Raw genomic sequence first — 26,479 nt, 5'->3', positions numbered from 1 at the left:
GCATGGTATAGCACATGAGCCAGCAGAGACTGTGTATGGCTAATCTCATTGCTCTGCTTTTGACAGGTCTCTTTATTGCCTGAACTAAACTGTGCAGTTACCTTAATGTTTCAGCTTTAGGATTCTGTTCTCAATACCAGTAATTCTTGCCCCTTACTGAAAGGCTGGAGCTGGACGTGGCAGGAAAGTCAGAGAATACAGCAGAATATATTTCATCTTGATGATGATGTGAAATCTGGTATGACAAAATATAATCTGCTCCTTCCTGATTAGTGGTTCCAGTAGAAGTTATGCTCTCCATCACAACAAATCTGCTTGCATTTTTAATAAGCTATGTCTATACCATGCATTAAAATTGGCTAGACACAACAGGAAAGGGCTGTTTTGAGGTTCTGGTATTAATGTGGGCCAATATTACAAAAACATGGCCTATGGTCTTAGACATGACCAATAAAAATTAAATGACTCAATGTTATGGCATTGCCTACAGGTATGATACATATACAGGGTTTGTACCTGTGATGATTCACTCTCCACTGTAATGCAATGTAGTAACTTATAGCACTTATAGCACCTGTTACGGAAAGATGGATGCCTGTGTGTATATGTGTTCCAGACCATTGCCAGGATTTCCACCCTGATTGAGACATTGCCCCTTCCTTGCCGGGTTTCCCAGCCAACTGTGTTGGCTATTTAAAAGCCCCTCCCAGAACAGAGAAGGAGAAGAGAGAGAAAGGAGACTGTGTTAGTTTGGAGTTGTTTTGCTGTGATTTAAAATTTGTATGAAGTTTTGTGTATGACCTTGTTTTTCCCCATTTTTGGACTTTGTTTTTGGCTTCGCCCCTCTTGCTTCAGTAGCTGTGTATATATACATACATATAGATTGTGTAAATATTGTTTGTTTGGTATTTTGGTGTTGGACACTGGTGGTAGGGAGTGACTGCCATTTTTGTTGGTTGTGGGTTGTGTCTCTGTTTTTGTGTTAGGGAGTTAGAAAAGTTTGTTGTAGGTTTCTTGTTTTCTTAGTATTAGTTAGTGTGTAGTTTTATTTAATTAGTGTGGGTTTTGTTTGTTATTTTGGCTTGGGTCACTCCTGGAAACATTTACACGAGTTTGTTTTTGTTTTTGTTTATGAATCATAACCTCTGTAAAATACACTGAAAAACACCTTCCAATTGTGCTTCTGTTTGTTTTGTTGCTGCTCATGTTTTCACAACTTCCATTACATTAGTCATTTGTACTTTTTTCCTTGTTACAGCCTCACAGCCTAGATGGGGTCATAACACACCCTTAAACAATTCTGATGCTATAGAAGCAGCGCAAACTCTAAAACAAAAAAAGTCTAAAACTAAATTCTTAGCACCAACTACTGGTGGTTAATTGCAGAGCCTTCAGGAAGAATAATTGCTTCTTTAGATTTCTTTGAGACAATTTTGTTTTTCCACCAAAATGGAAAAGTGGATTTTTTTGGCTTTCTAAATGGTTTTCTGCATTTTTGCTACAAGTTTTGGCCCCTTCAATTTACAAGATATAGTTAAAAAACAAACATACAAACAAATATTATGCAGAAATACCTTTTGACACTAAGTACATACACAGATAAGACACAAACTTGTAGTCTGAAGTGAGCCATTTGTTTCTCTATAGAATCTAAAGAGTTGCTCTTATTAAAGCACTCTGTGAACTTTTGTAAATTGCATAACATCATTACATACAATGATTTAATGTTCCACTGTGTACTGAAAACTCACTCTTGAATATGACAATGATGAATGTTTAACATGTTCATTTCAAATAATTTTAAATAACATTATTATTGGAGGATTTAAGTCCTCATCATGTAGAGGATATATATATACCTACTACAATCAGCAAAATTATTTTGTTTTCCCTATTGAAACCTAACCAGTAAAATGAAAAACAAAAATCACCATTATTTTAACTCATCATCTGAAACACTGAGGTACTAGGATTTAAAATGGAATCTTGCTGCAACAGTACACACTATACAATAACTGTTAACACAATGGCCCATTTAAGGAAGTTGGTTTAGTGTTGTGTAACTTGATGATAATTCAACTCTATTAAAAGCTGCTCCCAACAGTGCTTTGTGTGATGGCATTTAACAATATTAAATATAACAAAGTTGAACATGACCTATACTCAATCATCCCACTGAGAGTAGAAAAAAATCCAGGTTAGAGCTGTAAAGAAATCTTTTAGCCCACAATCACTTAAATTATAAACAATATCCAAGTGCTTTTAAAATTACAGTGCACGTTAATAAACTGAAGGTAACTATGGTTTGCTTTTAAAACAGTACTGACCAACAGAGGGCTTTGGTGAGACACAAATGAGACAACAACTAATTTCTACAATTATACACTAAAAACAATTTCTGAATGAACCCGAACACAAACAAACAGAAAACAATGAAGATAAAATATGCTATCAGTTAAAAGTGCCTTTTTAGGCAGACAACACAAAACCTTTCATTGACCCAAATGTTCAAGTCAAGCTCTTTAATGATTTAAATAAACCTTCAACTTCCCAAAAAGTGCCTTCATTGGCCCTGGCTAGGACATACCAGAGACAGGTGAGAGAATGATCAACACAGCAAACATTAGGATGTACCCACGATGAGCCTTTCATTACCTTGCAGTTCCTGTCAAAATCATGCAAATTTGCTCATAAGCTTTGCTACTGAATCGTCATTTTAACAACAGAACTGTGGCTCAGACTGGCCTGCTGCTAAAGTGACTGCACAGTGCGAGCTGCACAGAGATAATCCAATGACCTATTCATGGTCTTGGGGTCATCTGCTTGTGCAATGTCAGTTTAGACGGTGCTTTTACGAACACTCCATGCTGCCACCACGGTTCGACAATGGTCACAGTTTGGAGTGGAAGGGGAGGCCGTCGTACATGTCCGCCTTAAGCTGCAACCACTCGGCCAGCCTCTGGATGGCGCTCTTATTCTGAGACAGCACACTGGCAGCCTTCTTCATCTTGGCTTCATTGCGCTCCAGGTAGCGCTGGCCCTCAGCCTGCAGGAAATTGAGCTTCTCGCGCCGGTTCTCGTCCAGTGGGATGTCCTCGCTCATGTAAGGGTTGAAACGGAAGTAGGTGTCTGGGGGAAGGAGGGCGTCTAGCATCGTGTGGACCTCTGCAAGAGGATGGGGAAGAAATGTCAGCTTGTATGTATACTTATATATACATAAAAGACAAGCTAACGATATCTCTATCTACCCACACCTTACCTATTAAGAAAAGTTATAATTGCATGAACAGCCTTGCTAAATCACTTAACTGGAGACCCCATGACTGTTGGCCAGTACAGGAACAGACACGAGTTGAGGAGAGCCAAGTTGCTCACCTTCGGTGTCGGTGGCGCTGCTGATTACATGGGTGAGCTTGGTCTTCAGACTGGTGGAGGTACCAGAGGCACTCTTGCTGGTGGCCTCGTAGCGTCCTGTGCCCAAGGACACCACACACTGCAGTGGCGTGTTGGGCCACAGACACTTGCACTCGTGGATAGCCAGCGCCGTTGGGTTGTTGATTAATAAGCCACCGTCCTGCACACACAAAAGAAACAAAGACAGACAGACAGACAGACAGACAGACAGAGAGAGAGGTCATAACTATGATGCTACCATCTCTCAAAATACACAAAAAAGATGGTGTGTGATACTTGTATAACAGCAGGAGAACCAGCAGGTTAAACATAAGCCCTGGCAAGGATCTTAAGCGACATAAATTTAAAATGGCATTTTAGAAAGTTTCTGAAGTCAGCCATACTCAAACGCAAGAATGTAGCTATATGTTCTGAGTCACAAGATGTAGCGTTAGTAAATTAATTCTAAAAACTCTATTACACTGTTCCTGGACATGAGCCTGAAGTAGAGCAGGTCACGTGATATGTGCTGTATTATAATGCTGCACTTCTCCATAAGAGACATGCATTTAGACTGACTGGCAGGTAGCTCTTGTCCTTCAAAGTCTGCCAGTTATGATTCAACAAGGTGGGGGATGGGTACAAGTGAGGAGAGGGGGCGGGGCTCCTGGGCGCAGCCTACGAGGGAGGGGCTTGAGTGTACTCAGTACAGCTCAGTACACCTCTGCAGAAGCAGTCATTACACAGGCAATGCAGACTCAGCAGATGCCCAAAAGGGGCCATGGGGTGGGGTGGGTTGCATTAATTATGGGTATTTATAAGTGTATGTTAAAGAGCAAAGGAAAAGTTCTAGATTTCATCCCCTCCTCCTATCCTCTGATTGTTCAACATGGTCACTGTTATTTATCTCCAAATGCATTAGAAACCATTTTGTTTAACTCAAGAAACAATGCTGTTAGTAGGCAGACAAAACATTAAAATGCAGGCCTCATAAATAACACAATAACACAGGTCTATTCACACACACACACACACACACACACACACACACACACATACACACACCCCCACCCACCCACACAGCCCCACACCCCTACAGTAAAAGCCTTGGTAGAAGCATAAGCACCAGTATCTATTCCACATAGGGTAGGGTGTGGGGTTGCGCACTTTGTCTTTTCAAGGTCACTTGGAATCAATCCATCATCTCATTCAAGTCACCAGCTGGTCTATTTCTGCACTGGATATAAAATAAATAAATAAATAAATAGATTAAAAAAAAAACCCTCTGATGACAAACAGTGAGTCTACCACACAGGCCTATGTGCATATAACCAGCTCTGGCACACAAACTCTTAATGACATATGGGAGGACATATTTTACAGCTTTATGTCTGTCTTTGCAGAGTGAGTAATCCCATTATATTATTTTTATTCCACTGGTACATATAGAAACATGCAATTAGTTCAGCTGTTTATCCAAAGCAAACTGAATTATGCACAGTGTTGATGTTCTAATACCTGGTGAGAAGTCACAAATCTCACAAACAAAAGCTTATCAGAAGAGGAAGTTGGAAAAAAAGACTGACACCTATACTTTTCTATATAGTACACTGGGTTTTTCAGGTTTTCAATTCACCACAGACCACATGATATCATCTCACTCTCTAATATAATCAAAATAAGATGAACATTTCTGGTATCTGCCATCTTACACTACAGGCTGTAAGGACCACACAGACAACATACCTGGTCCACTTATCCAAGCAGGCTTTAAATGAGGCAAAACTACAAAGTTCTCGCATTTGTTAGTCTTGTTAAAATAAGTGCTGTTTGACACACACTGAAAGATTAATCTAAACAAAATCAGATCACACCTCTAACATTAGGAATTCTTGAAAAAAAAGTATCTGGTCCACTTGTCTGATATGCAAGGCTTATCTCGCTCAAAAAGGTTTAATTCGATCCACAGAAAATTGGCTGTTTCTGTCATTTACCATGAATTCCCAAAGCCTTGGCAACCAGGCAAATATTTCCACTTGCGCCATAGGCCAAGCAGGCTCTCCAGCACAGACAATTCCCTCTCATCTTACTGTGGTAGCACCATCAGTTACGTGCCTGCCACTTTCCTGGATCAATGGGGCCGGCCTCTTCGAGGGGTTCACGTCTCTTCAGGCAGAGGGCGCTTCTGAATTGCCGCATTCATTTGGTGTCATGGCTGCCCGTTTCCTAGCCCTTTCCAGACAACGGGCACATTGAGGGCCCTGCTGGGTCGGAGCTCAGTGGGCGACAGCACAGCAGGATGGCATAGAGTTGCCCTTCGTGCTGCTACATGCCGCCCAAGGACTTTGCTCTCACTCTCATGACTGTGGCTTCCAGTCATGAGTAAATAATAATAATAATAATAATAATAATAAATAATGCATTCAATTTATACATCGCTTTTCAATAATCCAAAGACGCTTACAAAGTATAAGAGAGAAATCACACCATAAATACGGAGCCAGCAAAAACATAACAGAGAATACAATACAGTACATGTACAGGACAAGAACAGAGAGGTAGCTAACAGATCGACCTGAGAGTACAGGTGGAGTATAGGGGTGAAGGAGAGCAGAGATGAGAGCGAACTGTGATGGGTGCAGGGAGGGAGTGATATGCATGGGCACATTTGGAGTTTATTCTCCATGGAAAAAAGCAAAAATAAAGCATAGTAGCAATCTGGCGCTTGCAGAACAACTCAAGGAGCTGGGATGCAGTAGAGCAAAGGTAACACTCAAAGTGTCTAGTACAGCACTGAGGAAACAATGCACAGCACTGGAAGAGCATTCCTGTGAGCTTAAATAGAGGATGAAACAAAAGGCAAATGAGGGACCAGTACAGGTAATAATAAATCATGGGATTGGGAACAAGGAAGTTGTGGTGTTTATGTGTGTGGCAGTGGCCATGTCCCTTGGGCTGGGTGCCTGGTGCACTGTGACAGGAACAAGATTTTAAGAGCTTTTAATGTAAGGAGGAGAATTTTGAAATGTGAAATTTAAGCAGAAACCAAAGGACATGTAAAATGGGTATGATGAGATGAGGAGGTATGAGCCACAACACATGTGGCTGACTTATGAAACATCTGATGTTTGTAAAGCATGTCTGAGAACCCAATACTGGGAGAAGAGAGTTATGAAAATAGATAAATGAAGGAAATGAAGGCATGAATAAGAGATTCAGCAGTAGACTGTGAGACACTGCAAAATTTTGATGTAGAAAATTATGCTTCATAGCCAGGTTTCCAAATACCTGAGAGTTGGGATAATAATTGGTTTCATCCTTAAGTATATCTGGGTGTCATTTTCATATCAATGAAAATCCAGTTTGACACATATGATCAAATGGAAGGATGTAGATAATAAATAGCAGAGGTCGAAGAACTAAACCTTGAGGGACCCCCTGAGAAAGGGCAGAAGTAGAATAAGTATGACCTGAGAGAGTAATGAACTGTTTTCTATCTGAGATGTAGGAGGTAAGCCAATTAAGAACAGAAACATTAATACCCATCTCATGGAGCCTAGAAAGTAGAATAGAATGAGAAGCCATTTCAAAAGCAGCAGTTAAATTGAGTAGGATAACAATGGAGAGGGCACAGTAAGATAAGAGGAGGTCATTTATGATTTTTAATGAGAACAGTTCAATACTATTCAAAATGTTTTAGTTTTTGTAGGGGCACAAGTGACTATCAGGTCAGCAAGAGCACTATTAAACATTAAAACATATGCTTCAGAAGAAGGAACAGTCTAAAGGTGAGCAGAGGAGATAGACAGGAACGGTAATAGAAAGGTAATTGGGTAGACAGAGTGAATCCCACGAAGGGAAATTAGTCTTCTAAAGGAATGACGATGGGAAGGCAGACGGACCATAGACAAAATAAGCATGTGGTCTGAAAGGCTCAGTGAGCGCAGTGGCGGTGGTTATAGGCCGCTATGTATAAGGTTAAGTCTTGTTCAGAGTGGCTCAAAATTATAACAAGCAAGTACTGTCTGGTCAACAGTGTAGCCTCAGACTGTGTTTGTATGTTTCTTTCATTTTGGGAACTTGCATAATTTGAAAAATTATTATTTTATAATTTATTATTATTTATTTATTATTTAATTTGTTAGTTACCCTGTTCATTACCCGCAGACAAATAAGTATTTGATAAATAGTTCGTTTAAAAGATAGTTAATCATTAATTACATTTTTCCCAGGAATCTTAAAATAATATTAGCATAATTTAATTGTCAATTTATTGAAGTGTTCAAACCACTACATGCTGATCTCAGTGCAGGGGATATCAGTCAACTTCAATGACCTTTTTTTTTAAAAAAAGCTTTGAGTGTCACTGTCAAGGCCTCAAGTGAATAACATGACAGCACTCTGATTGACTGAGCTCCTTAGATCCATTAAAATCAGACATTTAAATCAATTTTGATCTATCTGTATTTATAACATTAAAGATTCCCTAAAATACACTTATTTAAAATTGTTCTCTGATGTGACTTTGTTGGTATGTGACTTTGCTCAAGGCGAAAAATGACCAGACAAGGTTTTATAGACCTATTTACATCCATATCATTTTGCCCTAGAATGAAACTAGCTGTTTTATTTTTTTGATGGGTTCACAAATAATTGATGAATAATTGCTGTGACTAGCTCTGTTACAGGCAAGGCACTATGATGGCTCACACAGAATTAACAGGTCAAACTCAATTGCTCACTAGCTAGCTGAGAGAGGTGAACCATGCAGCCTTTTGGCATCCAACTGTATGTTTGAGCCTGAAATTGAGGATATTTCAGTTCTCAAATAAAACTGAATAACAAATTGACCAAAAGTTGACAAAGATACATTTTATATTATCTTATATTTTTTGAGTATGACATGCAGGAAAATAAAAGTAACCTCTGTGTAAAAAAGATTATCATACTTTTTTGATAGTTATACCACTTGGTTTCAATATTGACACAAAGTAAATTAAACTTGTTAGCTTACTATGAAACTTTCAATGTAAGATGATCTGTCTTCAACCAACAAAAAGCAGATAAAACCACATAGCACAGAAAGCTATCTACTTAGAGGTTGCGGTCATATTCGAATAAAGTTATAATTTCCCCTTTTTCAATGTCAAAAGCTGAGAAAAGCCTTCTTGATATTATTGATATATGGTTTGAAAAATTGTCCAGAGTGAAATGTGCAGAGCAAACTACCAACTTATCCAGGATCCTGTTTCTCCATTGTCAATGTGTTTGTTCTTCACAATACCTGCAGAACTGTTCAAGTTTCGTCTGGGCCTGGGGTAGAATGTGGGCTTTTGTATGCAAATTTTAGGAGCATAAATTTGAATCAGTCAAGACTGTTACATGACAGTCTAGGATTTTTGGAACTTGTCTGATTTAAGACCTTGTTTCGCTTATGCAGGACTTACATTTAAAGAGGTAACAACAGTGTTTGAAGTTCACAATATGTCAGTTCCATGTGACAACCTCTCTTTATTCAACAGTTTTCCATTTTATTTCTACTTTAAAACTTTAATGGCCCATAACAGCTACTAAAACACTGTTGATCTCAGCATTGCCCCTTAAATGACTTAATTATTGGCAATATAATCAAGGCCCACTTAAGAGTACAAGGCTGAATTTTCAAATCAAATCAACAGTCACTAGCAGCAATGGCAAGTTTACCTGGTGCAAGTCGTTCCCAAGAACATACTCCTGGAAATAGCCTGGGGCTGCAGATGATGCTCGGATCGCCTGCCACATCATATGCTGGCAGCCACCTAGGTAGTGGAAACGCACCCCTGGAAGGAAATTGTAGTTTCTGAAGATGTAAGCCTTCAGCGGCAGCCCTCTGTTTACTATGGTGCTCACTGCTGCGACCTGGAAGATGAAGGCAGCACTAATAAACAGAGTGTTGGTTCAACAAGACAAGAATGGTCACCTAAGGGTCTAAATGAAACTCACCTTTGGGCAATCTGGGTCTTTGGTGGTTTCAATCATAATACTATCCCCCATTCTCTCTCTGTCAGATTTAAATTGCAATTTAAAAGTACAATTTAGGAACTCAAAATATGTTTAACAGACACTACAGCATACCCCATTTCAGTAACACAGGCAGTGTACCACTGTCTTTCACATGATGGTGTACACAGCCTTTGTACTATTATAAATTGTGGGAAAAGAGCACTGATTCATTGTCTCACTTGAGGATGTCCTCCCAGATCTGGCTGTCGTAGAAGGCGTGGCTCCAGCCCATCTTCACTGTGCCGACGATCAGGTTCTGCTTGAAGACGTCGGAGCCCAGCTTCCTATAGAGCTCCTCACACTCAGGCAGAGGGATGCGGAACACACCCAGCATGAAGGCCAAGATGGCACCTGCCCGGCAGCCACGTTAGTTCACCATCAGCTACAAACGTGGGCCTTTCACAAACTGGCACCCAAGCCCTGTTAACTACTGCTAATTGCTGAAGCTAAGATGATGCTGATGTATTTTTATTAATATTACAGTACAAAAATAATGTTATCGGATTTTCTTTACATTTGGCTTAGACTATACGAAACGGAAACACAGTCAGTGAGCATAGACATGGTATATTCCTACATTCCGTGTACCATAACAGTGCCACAGTGGTGCCAAAAATGTATCAGAACACAATTTATGGTACAACAAACTAGAATACAGACGTGTATTGTTTTCATATTCATTCTTGAGGCTCATCTTATATTCGCTTAACACGGTCAGGGTCACACACACCCCTGCACTGCTATTAGCAGCAGCTAAAGTTGACAGCCAACAGGTAAACCTAATGTGCAAAAAAGTCTGGTCATTGGCACATGCTTCCTCTGCTAAGAAAATACCACAGCTCAAAGCACTTTGTTCAACAAAATACAGGCAGCACAGCCAACTAGTAAAAGGTCTCATCATTGCACTGAACAACTAATTGATTTGCCTTTTTTTTTGCTCACACTGATAATCACTTCAGTTCTCACTGATGCCATGTTACAGCAGTACAATGGTAACTACATTTACGTGCACACCAACAGTCAATCTAAGACTCCTAGTCAAACTAAGCTGTAATCACGTAAACAGCGAGGTCGGACTGTCCCTAAAGCATGTGGTCCAGGCCAAATTTAACTGTGAAATTGACTATTAAAGGTAGATTCAGACATGCAAACGCTGAGGTCGAGGCTCTGTGTCTCATACAAAGTTCTTGTGACACATTGCTGTAATTTCTTGCAATAACACAAATGCGGTGACAACTTTATGATGACAATACAAACATGAGTAACTAAAGATTTCTGGGAGGATAAGGAGATGCCATTTAAGATTAAAATTCAAAACAATGCAATTTTTTGATGTTGGGAAGAAAAGCAATGTGGACTTTTACATGAAATGTATTTCTGAATAATTGCATTATAACTGCAGATAGATTTTTAAAGGAATGGTGTCATGTCAGCATCAGAAAGCCTGTTTTATTTTTTAAAAATATGATGCTTAGGGGGTCAACTTTTTTTGCTTCATGAAAGGAGTATTTACTGTTTTAAAGTTGGAATATGCTGCTGTGTATGTAAATAAGACTAAACACATTTTATTCAGCTATGCAAATGTGATGGATAGGTCCAGCGTCTTGGACTAAGATCTCAGAAAGGCTGTTGTGTACATGTAAATGTCACATTTAGACACTTAAACTACTTTTTACTACTGCTACAATATTTTACTTTTATATGTTATTTCAAATTGGCAGTTTTTTCGGGTCTGTCTAGGGGCCAGTTTATTCTTCATCTGAGTGCTAGTACAGAAAAGAGACTTGAGGCATGTCGTCCCTGTGTCATAAGGAGCGATAGTTCAAGATGTGCTGTACTTGAGGGATGAAGGGCTCCAAATACAGGTAGGTCTGTTTTTGGCTATGTAGGCAGCATCAGGGTTTTAAACCTAACAAAGAAAATGCTTGATGTTTTAACTGTATGGGGTTTTCTTTGGTAAAGGGCACATTTTTACTCTCACACACAACTTGATGCTTACATTGATTTATCCTGCACAACCTCCATGTTATGCACTACCTCCACCACTGAAAGACTGTTTGTACGGTTTATGTCAAGTTATGGTCAAAAACCAGTAAGAGAGCAAGGGTCTCAGTAAGACATCTACAGCTCTGTACCTGTGCTGACTCCACAGATATAATCAAACAACTGGTAGACTGGCTTCCCGGTGAGACTCTCCAGCCTGTGCAAAGTCTGCAGTGCAACCAGTCCCCTAAGAGAAGAACAGCAGGGACACATCACTCACTCCCATTAGAAGTACTCCTCCACTACCCTTTAACCCAAATCCAAAGAAAATCTCAGCCCTGAAAATGCTTGTGTCTCCATCTAATGGAACTACCTTGTCCCTCCACCATCTATGGAGAGGACTCGAATGCCTCTGCCCTTGACGGGGTCAGTGTAGCCCACTAGTGCAAGAGCCAGCCTCACTGCAGCCTGTAGATTAGGGTCCTGTGACTGACGCAAGCGCAGCAAATATGGGATTACTTTCTCCTGGGGGGTGGGGGGGTGGGGGGGTGGGGGGGGTAGAGAGAAGAGAAAGAGAAACAGACAGACAGATAATAATGATAACTTAAACTCATAAGAAACCAATGAGATATACACACACAGTCATACATTTACAGGAACACAGACTTACTGTGACAGCAACCCCTCTAGTCTCAGGGAATTCCAGCAGGTGGTAGCTCAGCTCTTCCACCCTGCTGATTGTGATCTTCATATTGATGACTTTCCTTATACCCTGTGCCAGTGCTCTAGTCTTGTTATCCACACTCACACGTGCTTTGATCTACATGCCAATCACAGAACAATTCAATCAGACAAGAGGACACTACTTGCTTGCATCTGACAGTTCTAAGGGTTCACATCCACATCCAACCTGGGAATTTCATAAGAGATATAATACCCAGCGAAGCACAATGACATCAGAAGACAAGCAAGTAATGGACACCTACCAGCATTTTGTTGGGCCTGTTTCTCAACCCAGGTCATAATTTTTTTCTAAGCTTCCAGCATGCCTAAACTAAGCCATTACGAATACTGAATACTTCCTTCAGGCATAAGGGCAGCTGGGTTAGAGCAAACAATATGTACCATGACCTGAACACGGCCATGAGAAATACTGCTATAAATGACTTTAATGACTTTAACTCTGGACCGCAGTGGAAAAGTACCACCTGAAGTAAAGCTACATTGTATAATACATGGCTTGGAGTGATTCAATCCACTGCGACAATGGTTACTATATCCACATCCACTCCCAGACATCACTGCTATGTTTTAATAGCCAAAGCCAAAAACATGTTTATTTTGGGAAGTAGTTTCTTGTGACACTCAGCTAACCCAGCTTAGCCAACCTAGTTACCTTCTGGTCAGCATATACAAAGTTTCTATGCCTATTGATGTTGCATTTAAGAGTTTATTGCTGCTGCTTATTCCTAGTGTATTGAGAATTGTGATTAGGCTTAACTGGAAATCAGTGTATTATATAGTGTATTATAAGTACACCTAGCAGCCAGGTAGGTGTGTATTGAGTGAATTTATAAAAATATAACCAGGTTTTATAGTGCATGATCCAGTAGGGTGTCGTATGTAAGTCCTATTTTACAACTGTTAATAAAGCCTGAGATCAACAAGCTTGCTATAATGTCTTTGGCATGCTTTTTTCTACTGTGGTCTGTGTTACCTTTTCCTTCTGGGAGAGCACACTTTGGACCTTTTCCTTCCCCTGCGCCTTGGTTTCCACCTGCTCTGTGTTCTGAGCCTTGCCCACTTCATGTGCCTTGTCCTTATTTGCAGAATCGGCCCTGAACTTGGGAATCAGAGGGGCAATGTAGTTTCCCATAAAAGCCTGCATTTTGGGCCTCTTGTAAGACAAGTAATTGCTGATGCCTTTTTTCTGTGGGCTGGGGATAGCAGGCACAGTGCACTCTGTGGTTGGATGACTTGAGCCCACACCAGTCTGGTCAAGGGCAGGCGGGGTGGGTGGGTCTGGGTCAACTTTCTGAGCCACAGGCTGTGGCACAGGGACACACTGCTTTGTCCCAATGTAGAGAGTGGCACTTGGCAGCGCAATGGTGTCTCCGCCCCTTCCTTGAGGCCTGTTTTCCTCTTGGCTACTGCTCCCAAAGTATGTGTTCACATGCTCAGCCAAGTGGTTGTAGGTCTCATCCATGTCCACGGTGAAAGCTGTTGGCTGGAAACGCTGCAGGGTCTGTTTGGATACCGTTGTGGACACAGCTCCTGGGGGCATGGCTGGGCTAACTGGCAGTTTGAGGGCATCTCTGCTAATGCCTTTGCCCTTCACTTCCTCTTTGGGTTTTAGATGCACAGGTGCTGACACAGTCACAACCACAGCAGATTCAGGCTCAGGGCTCTCCATTTTCACCTGTATTTTTTGGCCCATGGAGGTAGCACTGGGTCGGAGGCGTGTTATCTTGGAGAAGACCTCCGTGTTCACTGTCCCACTAATGGCTTTGGAGACAGAGTCTAATGTGTTCTTGATACGCGACATGCGGTGAGGCCACTCAAGCGATCTCTGGTATTATTTATTAGAGTGGGGCTTTTAGATCCTCAGTACATAGCCTTCCAATTCCCACACCTGAGTAAAGCTTTCATCCATGTAGTGCTTAACTTTGGCTTGCTGCCATCTGCTGAACAAGTCTGTCTTTGTATGCAGTAAGATTACTCATCCTTACAGCCACCTGAAAAGATTAAACCTTTAGTTAGCAGCAAAAGAAGAAATGCAGGCTCTGGAGCATGATATCTTGCATGTTTAGGGCAAAGTCCATTCGATTTGACGGAAAATATGCGCTAAACAATCTGAAAATTGTGACATTCTAAGGTATTTCTGAATTAGCCATTACGAAGACCGAATACCCGGAAACAGCTTCCAGAGTATTGGTCGCCATGGAAACCCGCAACAACATTAACCCAGCTAAATAAACGTCAAACTTCGATCGTTTTATAAAGGAGGACTTTTTTTAACCTAAGAATACATCCATCGTAACCATAATGGAGACCACACCGGCTGACGAACAACTGGACCTGAGGTCATCAGAATTTGTGAATACTGTTTTGGATGGCACACACAGCATGCTGACCTTATCTAAGTCAGAGAGTAAACAGTCTGACTGGAATATTGACTGGGTCTCTTGTAAAGACTTTACGGTCGAGCTGGGGAAAGAACAAATCAAGGAGTACATGGGTACGTGGGAGATGCACCCAAGCTGGCTGTTTAGCATCAGGTTTATCCAGGAAACCGAGCTTGAGTTCCAGAAACAATATCATTACAAGGCCCTGTGGAGTATTCCTACCTACCGTCACCCAATCCCTAAAAACACAGCGTCTGTCTACTTTGTCATCAGGATCTCCAAGATGAAACTTCAAACGCTGCCTGTGGAAGTCCACTATCAAGTTGAATCAAACCGAACAATACATATCCCAGGAAAAACGAGATTCCGTGAAAAGTGGCTCAAAGATGTGATTGCGAGCAAAGCTTTACTTCAAGATTCTATCACTTTCTAAATGACTAATGGTTAAACGTGTAAACGGGGTTCTTTTAAGTAAAAACTAAGTATTCCTTTAAAAAGTAGTATGCTATTTCTTGAGAACAAATAACTGACAAACCACTCACAACTCACAGCCAACAAAGAAGCGTTAACTACATTAAAATCCCCTGCTAAAGTGAAAATAGGACGTTTGACATGTAGCTAGATAGCTACTCAGCCAGCTAGAGATAGCTAGCTAGCTAACTAGCTTGGTTTTCGGGTACTGCCTACAAAAGTTGCAAAAGCAACGAGCTAGCTAGACAACTGTGCTAAGATACCGCAACGACATTGGGTTAATTTTATTACCAGGGAATAACTTATTCCACAGTTTACCTTACTCTAGCTAGCTGTTGTGCTAATATGGGTTTGTTGTATCGGCCAGATACCATTAACCTAGTTAGTTAATGCTACGGTAGTTAATCAACTGCGAGCTAGCTAGCTAGCTAACTATCTAGCTATGAATGGATGACAACTTGCACTTCATATTATGAACCGTTTAATCAGACACATAAAAACAGCATAACATACCCCTTTCATCCCATACAACTTGCTATCATTTTGTTAAGAAAGTGTGAGCTGAGTGAAATGAATCAGAGCAAGTCTGTTCTTTACAAAAGCATAAAAAGAGCTAGCTACGCTACCTTTAGTAAAACGTCTACGTCTTAGGTATCAAAGGGGCAGGTTATTTTCCTCCTTCTCTTGAATTAAATGTGCTCTTCTATAAAGGGACAACACGCTTACTGCCACCTATAGGACTATGCAATAACCACAGTTTTGCATAATTTTGAAGTTTCCTGACTTATACAAATTCTGTTGTACTCTCAAAAAACCCAAAATGAATTGAGAAATAAACATTAAAAATCATTTTAGATGTTCAGTTTCCATATGATAAAATGTAATGCAGAGGGTAATCAAAACCTACTTTTTTTATTTAGCATTAGCTTCAATATTTGTACATGGAAAACACAGGAGTTCCTTGCACTGGATATTCTCCTCAATGGCTAGTGGGAAGTGTTCCTCTGGGGTAGGGTGGAGGTGGGGATAGAGTATATGGCTGGAGTTAATAGGGGGCAGCCTAGCTGGCAGTATCCCCCTCCCCTCCACCAGCTTCTCCAGAGCCTGAGCCCGTCTCTCCTGCTGTAGCCAGTAGAGCATCTCCACACAGTCCCAGCGCATCTTCTCTCCATATGGCCGTCCCTGCAACAGTGCCAGGCCAGTTAATGCAATGTTGGAAATCCCTAACCCAACCCGCCAAATGTGTACACACCTTATAGGTGACAGTGTCCTTGAAGGTGACAGCTATGTGATGGATGATCTGGGACAACAACTTGTCCAGAGCTGCTATCTGAGACTGAAGTTTCTCTCTGCTGCTTGCCTCCTCCATCCTGGCAGCAGAGGTACCATTGTAACCTTGACAGGGAGGGACAGGGCTTATGTGTACCTCTAAGCAAGATACAGGAAGAAGGTAACACACAAAAAAGCAGCCCAATTCAGCCATTCCTTTGGCGTGTCATGCTGCAATAAATAAAGGCTTCAACAGTTCATAAGCTTTGGTGGTTTATTTGTTTCCTGATTACAAGCTGAAGCCATGAAATAGACACCTCGCTGGAAGAACCTGTTGGGATCAGATGCCACTTTCTCAAACTGCTCCAGCTGCAACAGCACTTTCTCCCTCTGCTGGATCAGATTAGTTGCCTTCTCCCATGCCACTATAGCCTGAGGACACATAGGATTTTGCACTGTGTGTACAGACATTGGTGATGAAGCAATAGATGGTACAAGTGGGCTGTCGTGCTCCACCTCCTCCAGCCTGTCACGGTGTGTGGCGGAGCTGTACTTGATGGCCATGTCCAGCCTCTGTGTCTCAGACAGGTGCAGCGTAGTCCAGATTCTCTCCAGCCTGGCCTGCACCTGCTCGTCCCCCTCAGGCATGGTGTGGGTGTGGTTGTCCACTGCCCCCTGCCCACCCCTTACCTGCAGCCCCCCCCAGACACACACAAGTAAACAGTGACCATTATGTATACAGATTCATTCAGACACTCCACTGGGATTACTGTGCATGTTATTTACTACAAATTTTGCACATCTATGAGATTTAAATCCAACTGTTAGACAGTGAGGGACAGGTTTCCACAGGTGCCCTGTTCATTATCTAAGGTTTTGCAGAAGGGGATAGCCATTTAAAAATGCTTCATGCTAAAATGCTTCATCAAATAACTTAAGCTTTATCTATGTTTGTGACCCTGTCAAATATCTGCAAACTAGATATAATCTGAAATTGCTATGAAATATAAAAGATTATGAATACATGCTAGAAAACTTTAATATCTCCACTCCAAAGAAAAAAAAAACAACACAATCTCACCACATGCTGGATTTCCTCATCTGCTCCTTCCACCTCTGAAACACATGAAATTTTGCCTTTATGGCAATGCCCTTTCACCTTTACACAGAGTAAATAACAAGTATTATTATTATTATTATTATTATTATTTAAAGCTGTCAGAAGTAACAAAATACCCCTTCCCCAACAACAATATGGGTTTGAATGCTCAAGGCTACACACAGTGTGCCAAGTGGAAATGAGGGGCACTGATGTCATCAACCCTCAAATGACGGCTCCACCTCAGACCCAAACTAGCCAACATTCTCGCCATCAGTGAGCCAGCTGCCCCAGTACTTCCAGTATGAAATGGCATCAAAATCAGTGACACTAACTAAAACAGCTTTTCAAGGGAGGTGTTGCAATGGGGGGGAGCAACTTGCCATCCAATGCTGGCTCTTTTCCCAGACCTCCCAGCAGCACGGAGTTGACGTTCCAGAGGCCGGGTGTGTAGGCCTGCTTGTGCCTCCTCAGGGCGTCGGTCTTTGCTAGTTGCCTCCTGGGATGAGAGAACAGCCATGTAAACGAACATGAACAGGTTTATGCAGTAAAAGCCCCTTTAAAGACCGGGTTTCATAACCTGTGGCAGGTAAAGGGCGATTATAGATTACATAATCACAGGTACTGTTAAAGGATGATAGATGTTAGGATGGAGGTATATGGACATTAGGAAAAGCACTACCATTGTCAAGAGGTTTTATCAGATCTACGTTTGAATCTTCATAGATAGGTGAGAGATATCATAAGTAAATATCAGTGGCTAACTAAAAAAATATCAAACTATATCAAAAACACTTTCTGCAGTAGCTTTGACTATAAACGCCTTTTGGAAAAACAGCTTTCAGGCTTTCCTCAGAGATTGGAGGATTAAAGGATTTTCAGTATTTATATTTGACATCAAATTGCTCTTCATACTAAGAAAGATGAACATACTAATGACCATGAAGCTATGTGCTTTAATGTACACTCAGAGTGTGACGGTGCACCCCACCACTAGCCTACATCGTATGTCGGTGGCATTGCACACAGCCTGTTGCTTATGTTTTTCTGTTACGTGTTCTTGTTTTGCCTCCTTCAGGTAGTGTGTGTTGTGCCTCATTCATCACACCACCTGGTGGTTGTTGTTATTATCCCTTTATAAGCCTTTTCTTTGACCAAGAGAATATCAGCACTGAAAAGAAAGCAAGCAGCAATGATTTCCTTCATCTTTTGAAAGAATTACCTTTTCCTCTCTCTCTGAAGCTGCAGGAGCTTCTCGCACTCATCCTCCTCATCGCTGTCATCACTGTCGTACAGGTGAAACACCACGGACAGGTAATCTGACTGCTTCGTTGAACAGAAAGAAAGAGTTGGACAGTGTAATCTCTCATACCAGTAATCACATCGATAATTTCACACACAAACCCTCAGAGACACACGGACATGATCACATACAAATAGAGATTCACCTGGTCAGAAAGGTAATTAAGGTAATCATTTGGTGTCAAATTAGACTTCCACCATCGGTGCCATGCCGCATATGCACGAGACGTCACATCTGTTGGCCTCTTATGATCTGCCATCATGTCCGTGCGCTTCCTGCTTTCAGTAAACCATGGAGTAAGAGAAGAGTGACTGAAGTAAACCATGACAAAAACAAAACAAAAACAAAAACAAAAAAAGCTGAGTAATGGAGCAGACTGAGAAGAGAAAAGTCAGAGAGGTGCATTTTCATCAATTCAGCCACTAGCATACTTTGCACAGCTGACAATTAGTTGTTTGGATACACTATACATGTATGTCACAAAACCTTTTGCGACCTTGCACTTATAACTTATACTTTATTGCGACTTTGTATACATGATCCCAGAGCTCTCAAAAATGTTGCCCGTGCTGCTTGATACTGTAATGTCCTACTGACTACAGATGGGAAATGATAGCTGTTTTTTGTTGCTTTTAGTGAAAATGCTCATGAAGAGAGAAAGAGAAACAGTGAGAAGGAGATGGAAAGAGAGAGTAACCTGTGAGATATGCCATAAGGATTTGGCATGTGTAGCGAAGAGTTCATCAGTTTCTTTTCGTGATTCTTCCTTTTCAAGTCAAGTACAGGTATGCCAATGTTCAGACAAGTCTCTATCATAGGGTCCTCACAATTAAAACAAAATGATCATCATTTTACTATGGTAAACATGTTTTTTTTGCATTTAAAAGCTTGAGTTTTAGCAGAATCTGTATTAAATATTAAGAAAATCAGTAATACAAAAAAGAGCCTAATTACTTAAACACAACATTCATGCACACTTTTATAAGTTTTGTACCACTTAAAATGTATGATATGAACACATATGATAAGGAACACAATTGAAACAAAAGTATGACCCAGAGCCAGGAAGGCATGCAAGGTACCGACCTCATCAAAGTTTAAATACTGAATCGGAAGACTTTGAGATAACTCTTCGTAGACATCTTTAATTTCATCCCTGTCAAACAGGTTGCGATCCAACCATTTAACTGACAAAGCTTCAATCTGGAACAAATATTTAGTAACACCGTTATCACTAAGATGCTATTTAAACATATTAAAGCACTTCAAACAGGCATTTAAATGGAATGTAGATAAATGATGAAGAATTATTAAACATACCTTATGTCACAGTTATCTTGAAATCACAATTTAAAAAATAGCTCCTGTAATACCCAAGCATGTGTGTGTGTGTGTTTGAGTGTATGTGTGATATATCGGGGGAGTTGCGGCACCTCTCCAGTGAGGTCATTGTAGACAGGGGGGCACATGCTGATGCTGATTGTATCGAGGCACACTCTGTCAGAGACGCGGGAAGCCGCCGCCCACACCACACCCTGGGTGGGCATGCTCACGCTTACCACCTCCGCCTGGGGTGGCTGTGGCCTCTCTGCCTCGCCCTGACCTTCCGTCTCTCTTCGCCGGCCCTCTTCGTCCTCCAGCCTCTGTCCCAACATGGACACGGAGAGAGGCATGAGAGAAACATGCCCTAAAAGCATTGAAACATCTACAACACCATCTGCCTGACTGTCAATTATACACGGCACTGTCTCACAGAGCACTCATTATTTCTGTGTCAGATATTCTATCCTGCCTTTCAGACTTATCCTGCCTGTTAACTCTTATGGCCAGGGTGCATATGTGGCATGTGTGCTTCATACTTGTGTGCTCCATATGGATGTATGTGTGTGTGTATGTGGGTGGAGAGTGGATGGGTCTGTGTTTACCCACAGAACGTGGGTCAGTTGTTTGAGTTTGCTGGAGCCACTGGTGCTCAAAGCTCGGATGAGAGGTGGGATATCTGTCTCAGAGTCAAACTTTTCCACAGGATTTGCGTCCTGTAACAGTCTACATACAAACACTGATTCAACACTCATTTAAGATGTGGAGTACCACAGCAGCTATTCTCTGTAACTGAGCTTCAGACAGATATAATGTAACCACTGACAATAATGTGTTCATTCGCCTCTAACTGGCAAAAATCTGTTCCAAATTCACATGCTAGAGTAGAACTTAGGTGGTGTATCTGTGACTGTCAGTGAGTGTGTAGTGGACCTCCTAAGATCCTCAGCAGGGGTGATGTGCTCCTCCAGGCCAGAACCCGGGCTTATAGACAGAAGCCCTAAAGAGGACTGAGATCGTGCAGGCAGTGCTGCCATCTCCAGCTCCTCCAGCAGTGTCTCCCTCTGCAGCTCTGGCATGGAATTACATCCCTGAGAAAGCCATCAGAAAAATATAAAACTTTACTGTTAACTTTCAAAACTAGATAACAATAACACCTCCAGCTCTTCAATGGATTAATCTTTGACAATCGCTCTTGTCTTTTTTACACATTTAGTATCATGCATAAGGAGGTCAAGAGGTTTAAGTCCATAAAAGTGGATTACCTTCAGCCGGGTGGTGGTCTTCAACTGATCTTCCTCTTCCTCTGCTTTAGATGTTGAACAGGGAGTGGCACCTAAACACACATCATACACAGTAACTAACAACATCTGCCTGTATGTGAGGGTGACAGGGAACATAAAGAGAGAGAGAGAGACAGTGATGGACAGTAGAAAGGTCAATGAGTGCTCGGGTGTGTGTGTATGTGTGTGCCCATGTGTACAGAGCTTTTGTGTGTGTGTGTTTGTGCCCACGGGCAACGTACAGAGTGTCTCCATTTTGCTGGTTATCAGCTCCAGGTGACAGGGTATGAGTTTATACACACATTCCAGATCCAACTCTCCTATTTTTTCTTGGATCTGAAGGGAGATAAAAAAAACCCTCAAATGCTCCATTGATCTTTTTGTCTCTCTTATGCATACATGCCCACACCCACAAACAAACACCTAACAACCTCTATAAGCTCTTTCTCCACTGTTGTCTGCTGCTGCCTGCTTGCTGCACATTTCTTACAGCCGGGCTTTACGTGTAACCTGAGGTCCAGTTCACGAGGACAGGCATCAGCATGCATCATTTCCACCACCTGTTGGTACCCCGTGTCCTGTGTTGCCTTGATACCCATAGCGATGCGACGTCGTATGGAGTGAACGTTCAGACTGTAAACAGATATACTGTGAAATAACAGTAACAGGGGTGGGGGGGTGACACAAGCCAAGCCACTGGATAACATCTACTACATAGCCAGGAGCCTAGTTAAACATTCACTAACCTCATGTAGTTGCATATGGATTGCTGTGCTTAAACGAAAATACAAGTACATGGATGCTTATTGTTAGACTCACCTAGAGGATTTGTTACCAAAAAAAACTTTAAAAAGTGAGTACGGCAAATGACAGAATTGGCTCAGGGGTGGAATGAGAGGACAGAAGCCGCTTTAGACACTCTTACAGGCTGCTGAGGTCTAAGGCCATGCGGGCAGCCAGGCGGTTGCGGTTGGCCCATGGGCTAAAGACGCTGCGCCGCTCCAGGGCATCCAGCAGGTGGAGGTAGTGCAGGTAGAGCCGCTCGCAGATGTGCAGCACCTCACCAAAGGTCCTGCCCCGTAGCCACCTGTTTTCGTCCGAGGTCAGCATGGGGTCGCCGAGCATCCCGCAGAGGTCCCGCCAGATCAGTCCCAGCTTGGACGTGATGAGTGACACCTTCGGAACCACAAAGCCAGCAGGGAATTTACAGACTTTTTAAAAAAGAAATCATAGACCTATACAGATTTATACAGATGCACACTTGCATTCCAACAATAATGGTCTCCACATTGAATATTATTCCAAATCTCTAGTAATCATAATGTAATTAACACTCTTCCAAGTATTCCTGGTAGAATGCTTTTACCGGTATACAAATGCATGAGGTAGTTATTTTGAGTGCCTCCTATTTTCCCCTCCTTTCCACATTAATTTCCTCATGAATTATTAATTATTAGTTGGGGCTTCTGATTTAAAGTCCAGTTTCAGTTCTTTTCCATCTTAGACCTGATTTCTGCGAGGCTAGAGAAAGACTGACCAGCATTTCCTGGTCCTCAGTGTGGGAGAGTGGGGGTGACTGCTGGTTGAGCCTGCCTCTCAGCTGCTGGCACAATTCAGACAACGTGGCTGGAACGTTCATTATCTTCTCAGAGGCTGATGACTCAGATCTTGCCTCCTGAGCCCTGTCTAAGAGACACAAGTAATGTCTTGATGGAATTATTTGGAGTAGAAAGGAGTAAAGGTTTTCTATTATAATGCATTATAAACCTGTAGAAGACCCATATTGTTGTCCATCTTAAATACTTGTTAGACAAATATGTGAGAAAGAAGACAAAGGCAGTTTGATAAATTTGAAAAAAGAGTATTATAGGTTATGGATTCCTTTACATAACATTCAAAGCTATAAAATGTCTAGTACAAATTAACAATTCTTATTTTGTCAATAATAAAATAATGTCTGTACAATAAACCTTCCAAATGAAAAACCATTACATTGTTCTTGGTGATGCTATGAAAGTAGTGGCTGAATGTTTGTGCTTCTCGCAGTCTTGTTTTATGTGCTATAATATGCTTAATTTTTATGTGAACAAGCTAACTGCTATTGAGTAATACTGCTCTAGAAAAAACCTTTTTTGACAAATTTTCCAATAAGAAGAGCTGGTATATTCTTTTTTTTAGTATTTGTTACAGGTGCCCTTTAGTTATAGTCCATCCTAGCACCAAGGGAAAGAGTTTCCCAGCACCATAATTTAACTTAAAGTGCTGGCATCTTTCACTACAATGTCCAGCAGTGAACAGTTAGAAAGGGCTTGACTGCATATGTCTGATCTATCTGTGAAGTCAGGAGAAAAAAAGCTTCTGTTCTTAAAATGGCCCCCAAACTCATCTAGATCATGTTGATTTTTTTAACTAGTTGGACCTAGTATTATATCTCCCATAGGGATGATTTCATCATATAAATGAATTAATTTCCTCCAACCAAGAGTTCTTTATATATAAATGTATGTTTAGAATTGGTGTAATGGATAGTGTAGCATGTTAATTGTGTAAAATGTGCAAAAGAAACATCATGTAAAATGTATATGAAAAGAAAAATGTAACCTCTTTTCTTCACATCATCTTTGTCTGCATGAGAGAAAAGTGATAGTGGTCCCAGAATGTTCTGGAAACACTTCTGCGTGTCTTGGCTGTAGGCAACCTTCTGGGCCATGGATGGCACCATGTCATCACGTTCAGCTTTCAGCCTCTGATTTACAGCACTTGCAGTGTCACATCTTTTTATCAATTTAACAGACATCCTCACCTGGTATCACTATGGAACATTACCTAAAACAAAAGAAATTAAAGACCAAAAGGTTGGTCCACTGTGGTAGTTCTGTGACCATTTCAGGATATAACGTGTACTATATATATATATATATATATATATATATATATATATATATATATATATATATATATATATATATATATATACCCTCATATATACCCTCAGACAATGATTCTGTGCAACAAGAAGACTGAAAATCTTACGTGGATCATCAGTACAACAATATTCAATCTGTCTACCAGTGTGCTTTTTTATGGCATTTTTGGCTACTGACAATCATGCACTGTATCCTTTTACAGTTAAAATGACATGTCCTATAGCTAATACTAATACATTCTTCAATAAAGCCAAAGCAATAAACAATCATTCTGCAAGGATACAAGGAAATATTACGCGTATTACCTACGCAGGCCTACTGAGCATGCCATTTGCTGTTTATACACAACGAAAGAATGATAAAATCTTAAGTATATTATTTACCATGCACGCTATAAAACTTAAAATTCAGAGTTTATCTACTTACCCGCAAACTGAGCTAGTCAATATTGTTGATAGCTAATCACCATTAAGTATGTGGTTAGTTTACCAGTTAAAATTGTAACATTGTAACTAAGCACCCAGTACAGGGAATTCTGTATTAACTGTTCTGGTTGGGAAATGTAGCTTGTCACTCAAACAAAACTCAAATTATGAAGTTATTAACACTGTTGTTAGATTTATTTTTCGCCGTCTTTCGCTAGCTAGTTTACAATGGCCACAACTTAATCGACTTACCCGCTAACTATTACTTTGTCGGAGTCCGTGCAGGTCCTGTTGCCTAGAAACCAAGCCAGGGACTCAAATCACTTACAGTAAACAAAGGCACACCTTGACTGTCAACTTCATACTTCATACTGTATATTACCAACTCAATAGCCTTCACTTTAAGAAGGAAAATCAATCAAGTGTTGCGTATTATAATAAATTAGACAACAGTAAGGATGTGTGCCGTTCGTGTCTCATCCGTTGAAACTTCTAGAGGGTACTTCAAAAAGTGACGTAGACCTCTTCTTAAGTGTGTTCCCGATTATGTGCGGGAAAGTGGTTTTGATTTCACTGCAAGACACAAAGAGAAGAGAAAACGCAGTTTAAATCACGTAAGGTCTGCACAAATTAGCCTGCACTGGTTACGTGATCAATTGTGATCTGAACTCAGTGCTTTGTAACGAATGTATATCAAATTTCTCCACTACGTTTGGAACGTTTTTAAAGTTTTAAATAAATTGACATTCTAGTACATTTGTTTTCAATATCAGTCCTGGGACCTGGGACAAGTGCAGCACTACATACAAAATGTAACTAAAACTCTCTATCCCCAAGGCCTTTAGCAGCTCTATTGCAAGTGCTACTTTCACTTAAAAACAAACAGTAACTCAAGAAAAGAACATGAAGGTACAATAAAGATAGATAAGGAAGTTCACCTTCTCTAATTCTTATAGGGCATCACTTTCCAATAACACTTGCACATCTCTACTTTTTCAAAGCATGGATGAGCATTGTTTGTTACACAGTCAGTTCTACTCTAGGGATCTGTCTGTGACATAATGCAAAGGTGGGGAAGCTTAAGCAATAAGTGTGGCCATGTCAGAGGAATCACACAAGTGTGTCCTAAAGCCTAGTGTTTGAGTCATGTGGGTTGCAGTGTGTAAACATGGGTAAAGGTACACATCAGTGGGTTCAAAGGAGGTTGGCATCTCAGGATGTGTGGCTGAGGGTAGCGCACCCAAGGGACACCCAACAATGCTCCCCAACCACTGTATGGTCTGCAGCCTGACCTCTATTCTTCATTTCATCCTTTTCATCCCAGCTGAAGAAAAGAACCATGTTGGACACATGATGAATCTCTGCATTTGCCACCATCAATTGTTCTCATCAACCTGTAGTTCAAGTCAGATTTCACTTGGGATGGACCTTTGTATAATGAGGCCATTTTAGCAGTAAAACCAATTATAGTCTTTAATCTGGAATGTTTTCAACCATACTAGTTGACCAATTTGAAAAGTGACCTCTCAATCTTAGTCAGTGTTTTTTCTACACTGCATAGCTAGAATGTAGAGTCTTTTTCACATGAACATGGGCATCTCTTAGTGCACTAGAAAGATTTTTTTTCAAGAGTATTAAAACTTTAGTCAGTAATCACTGCAACTTGTACACTAGGGCTCTCATATGAACAAGAGTTTAGATACAAATATTTACTGCTTCATTTCACTTTATTTTAATGTCACAGTCAGGGTTTATGAACTGGAAATAATAGCAAAATCTTAGGGAACTGAGCACTTTTTACCGTCAGCAGGATCAGTATTCATATATTCAAAATCAAAC

At 40.9% G+C, this 26,479-nt stretch overlaps 3 protein-coding genes across 6 annotated transcripts; 1 reads left to right on the top strand and 2 right to left on the bottom strand.

Annotated features, from left to right (window-relative positions):
• Positions 1 to 1,612: 1,612 nt before the first annotated feature.
• Positions 1,613 to 15,877, bottom strand: pnpla8 (patatin-like phospholipase domain containing 8). 2 transcript variants are annotated; one of them, XM_035523564.1, is made up of 10 exons: positions 15,528 to 15,877; positions 13,136 to 14,153; positions 12,089 to 12,238; positions 11,792 to 11,943; positions 11,571 to 11,665; positions 9,615 to 9,786; positions 9,376 to 9,433; positions 9,097 to 9,291; positions 3,376 to 3,574; positions 1,613 to 3,165 (listed from the first exon to the last, which is right to left on the bottom strand). In XM_035523564.1, exons 2-10 carry the CDS (start codon positions 13,961 to 13,963, stop codon positions 2,891 to 2,893), a joined length of 2,124 nt encoding a protein of 707 aa, XP_035379457.1. In that variant the 5' UTR covers positions 13,964 to 14,153; positions 15,528 to 15,877; the 3' UTR covers positions 1,613 to 2,890. The 2 variants fall into 2 exon arrangements, with proteins under 2 accessions (XP_035379457.1, XP_035379458.1); XM_035523565.1 differs by lacking the exon at positions 15,528 to 15,877 and adding an exon at positions 14,770 to 14,844.
• Positions 14,214 to 15,424, top strand: akap14 (A-kinase anchoring protein 14). Its single transcript, XM_027011112.2, has one exon. It carries the CDS (start codon positions 14,464 to 14,466, stop codon positions 14,974 to 14,976), a length of 513 nt encoding a protein of 170 aa, XP_026866913.2. The 5' UTR covers positions 14,214 to 14,463; the 3' UTR covers positions 14,977 to 15,424.
• Positions 15,485 to 25,110, bottom strand: ccdc87 (coiled-coil domain containing 87). 3 transcript variants are annotated; one of them, XM_027011110.2, is made up of 20 exons: positions 24,893 to 25,110; positions 23,890 to 24,114; positions 22,826 to 22,974; positions 22,214 to 22,464; positions 21,720 to 21,921; positions 21,531 to 21,624; positions 21,271 to 21,341; positions 20,939 to 21,096; positions 20,611 to 20,731; positions 20,119 to 20,328; positions 19,772 to 19,888; positions 19,383 to 19,507; positions 18,831 to 18,960; positions 18,605 to 18,708; positions 17,766 to 17,881; positions 17,365 to 17,399; positions 16,800 to 16,973; positions 16,601 to 16,715; positions 16,267 to 16,409; positions 15,485 to 16,196 (listed from the first exon to the last, which is right to left on the bottom strand). In XM_027011110.2, the coding sequence occupies exons 2-20, from the start codon at positions 24,083 to 24,085 to the stop codon at positions 15,927 to 15,929; spliced, it is 2,781 nt and encodes a 926-aa protein (XP_026866911.2). In that variant the 5' UTR covers positions 24,086 to 24,114; positions 24,893 to 25,110; the 3' UTR covers positions 15,485 to 15,926. The 3 variants fall into 3 exon arrangements, with proteins under 3 accessions (XP_026866911.2, XP_026866912.2, XP_026866910.2); XM_027011111.2 differs by having other exon boundaries at positions 15,910 to 16,196; positions 18,605 to 18,705; XM_027011109.2 differs by lacking the exon at positions 24,893 to 25,110 and adding an exon at positions 24,642 to 24,849 and having other exon boundaries at positions 15,910 to 16,196.
• Positions 25,111 to 26,479: the final 1,369 nt, after the last annotated feature.

The sequence above is a fragment of the Electrophorus electricus genome, chromosome 2 (genome assembly GCF_013358815.1).
Source record: "Electrophorus electricus isolate fEleEle1 chromosome 2, fEleEle1.pri, whole genome shotgun sequence".
Taxonomy (NCBI): Eukaryota; Metazoa; Chordata; class Actinopteri; order Gymnotiformes; family Gymnotidae; genus Electrophorus; species Electrophorus electricus.
Note: the sequence above shows the minus strand (reverse complement) of the source record. Positions and strands in the feature narration are given on the sequence as shown.

What these genes read in the sequence shown, in the direction of transcription:
- pnpla8 (XM_035523564.1), bottom strand. Translation starts at nt 13,963, where the DNA reads ATGTCGCGTATCAAGAACACATTAGACTCTGTCTCCAAAGCCATTAGT. An exon ending in AAGACCCAGATTGCCCAAAG is followed by an intron (nt 9,292 to 9,375) that starts GTGAGTTTCATT and finishes TTCATCTTCCAG; the next exon opens with GTCGCAGCAGTGAGCACCAT. An exon ending in CAGCGCCACCGACACCGAAG is followed by an intron (nt 3,166 to 3,375) that starts GTGAGCAACTTG and finishes ATCCTCTTGCAG; the next exon opens with AGGTCCACACGATGCTAGAC.
- akap14 (XM_027011112.2), top strand. Translation starts at nt 14,464, where the DNA reads ATGGAGACCACACCGGCTGACGAACAACTGGACCTGAGGTCATCAGAA.
- ccdc87 (XM_027011110.2), bottom strand. Translation starts at nt 24,085, where the DNA reads ATGTCTGTTAAATTGATAAAAAGATGTGACACTGCAAGTGCTGTAAAT. An exon ending in TGGAGAAAGAGCTTATAGAG is followed by an intron (nt 21,625 to 21,719) that starts GTTGTTAGGTGT and finishes ATCTCCCTTCAG; the next exon opens with ATCCAAGAAAAAATAGGAGA. An exon ending in CCTGCTGAGGATCTTAGGAG is followed by an intron (nt 20,732 to 20,938) that starts GTCCACTACACA and finishes GTTTGTATGTAG; the next exon opens with ACTGTTACAGGACGCAAATC.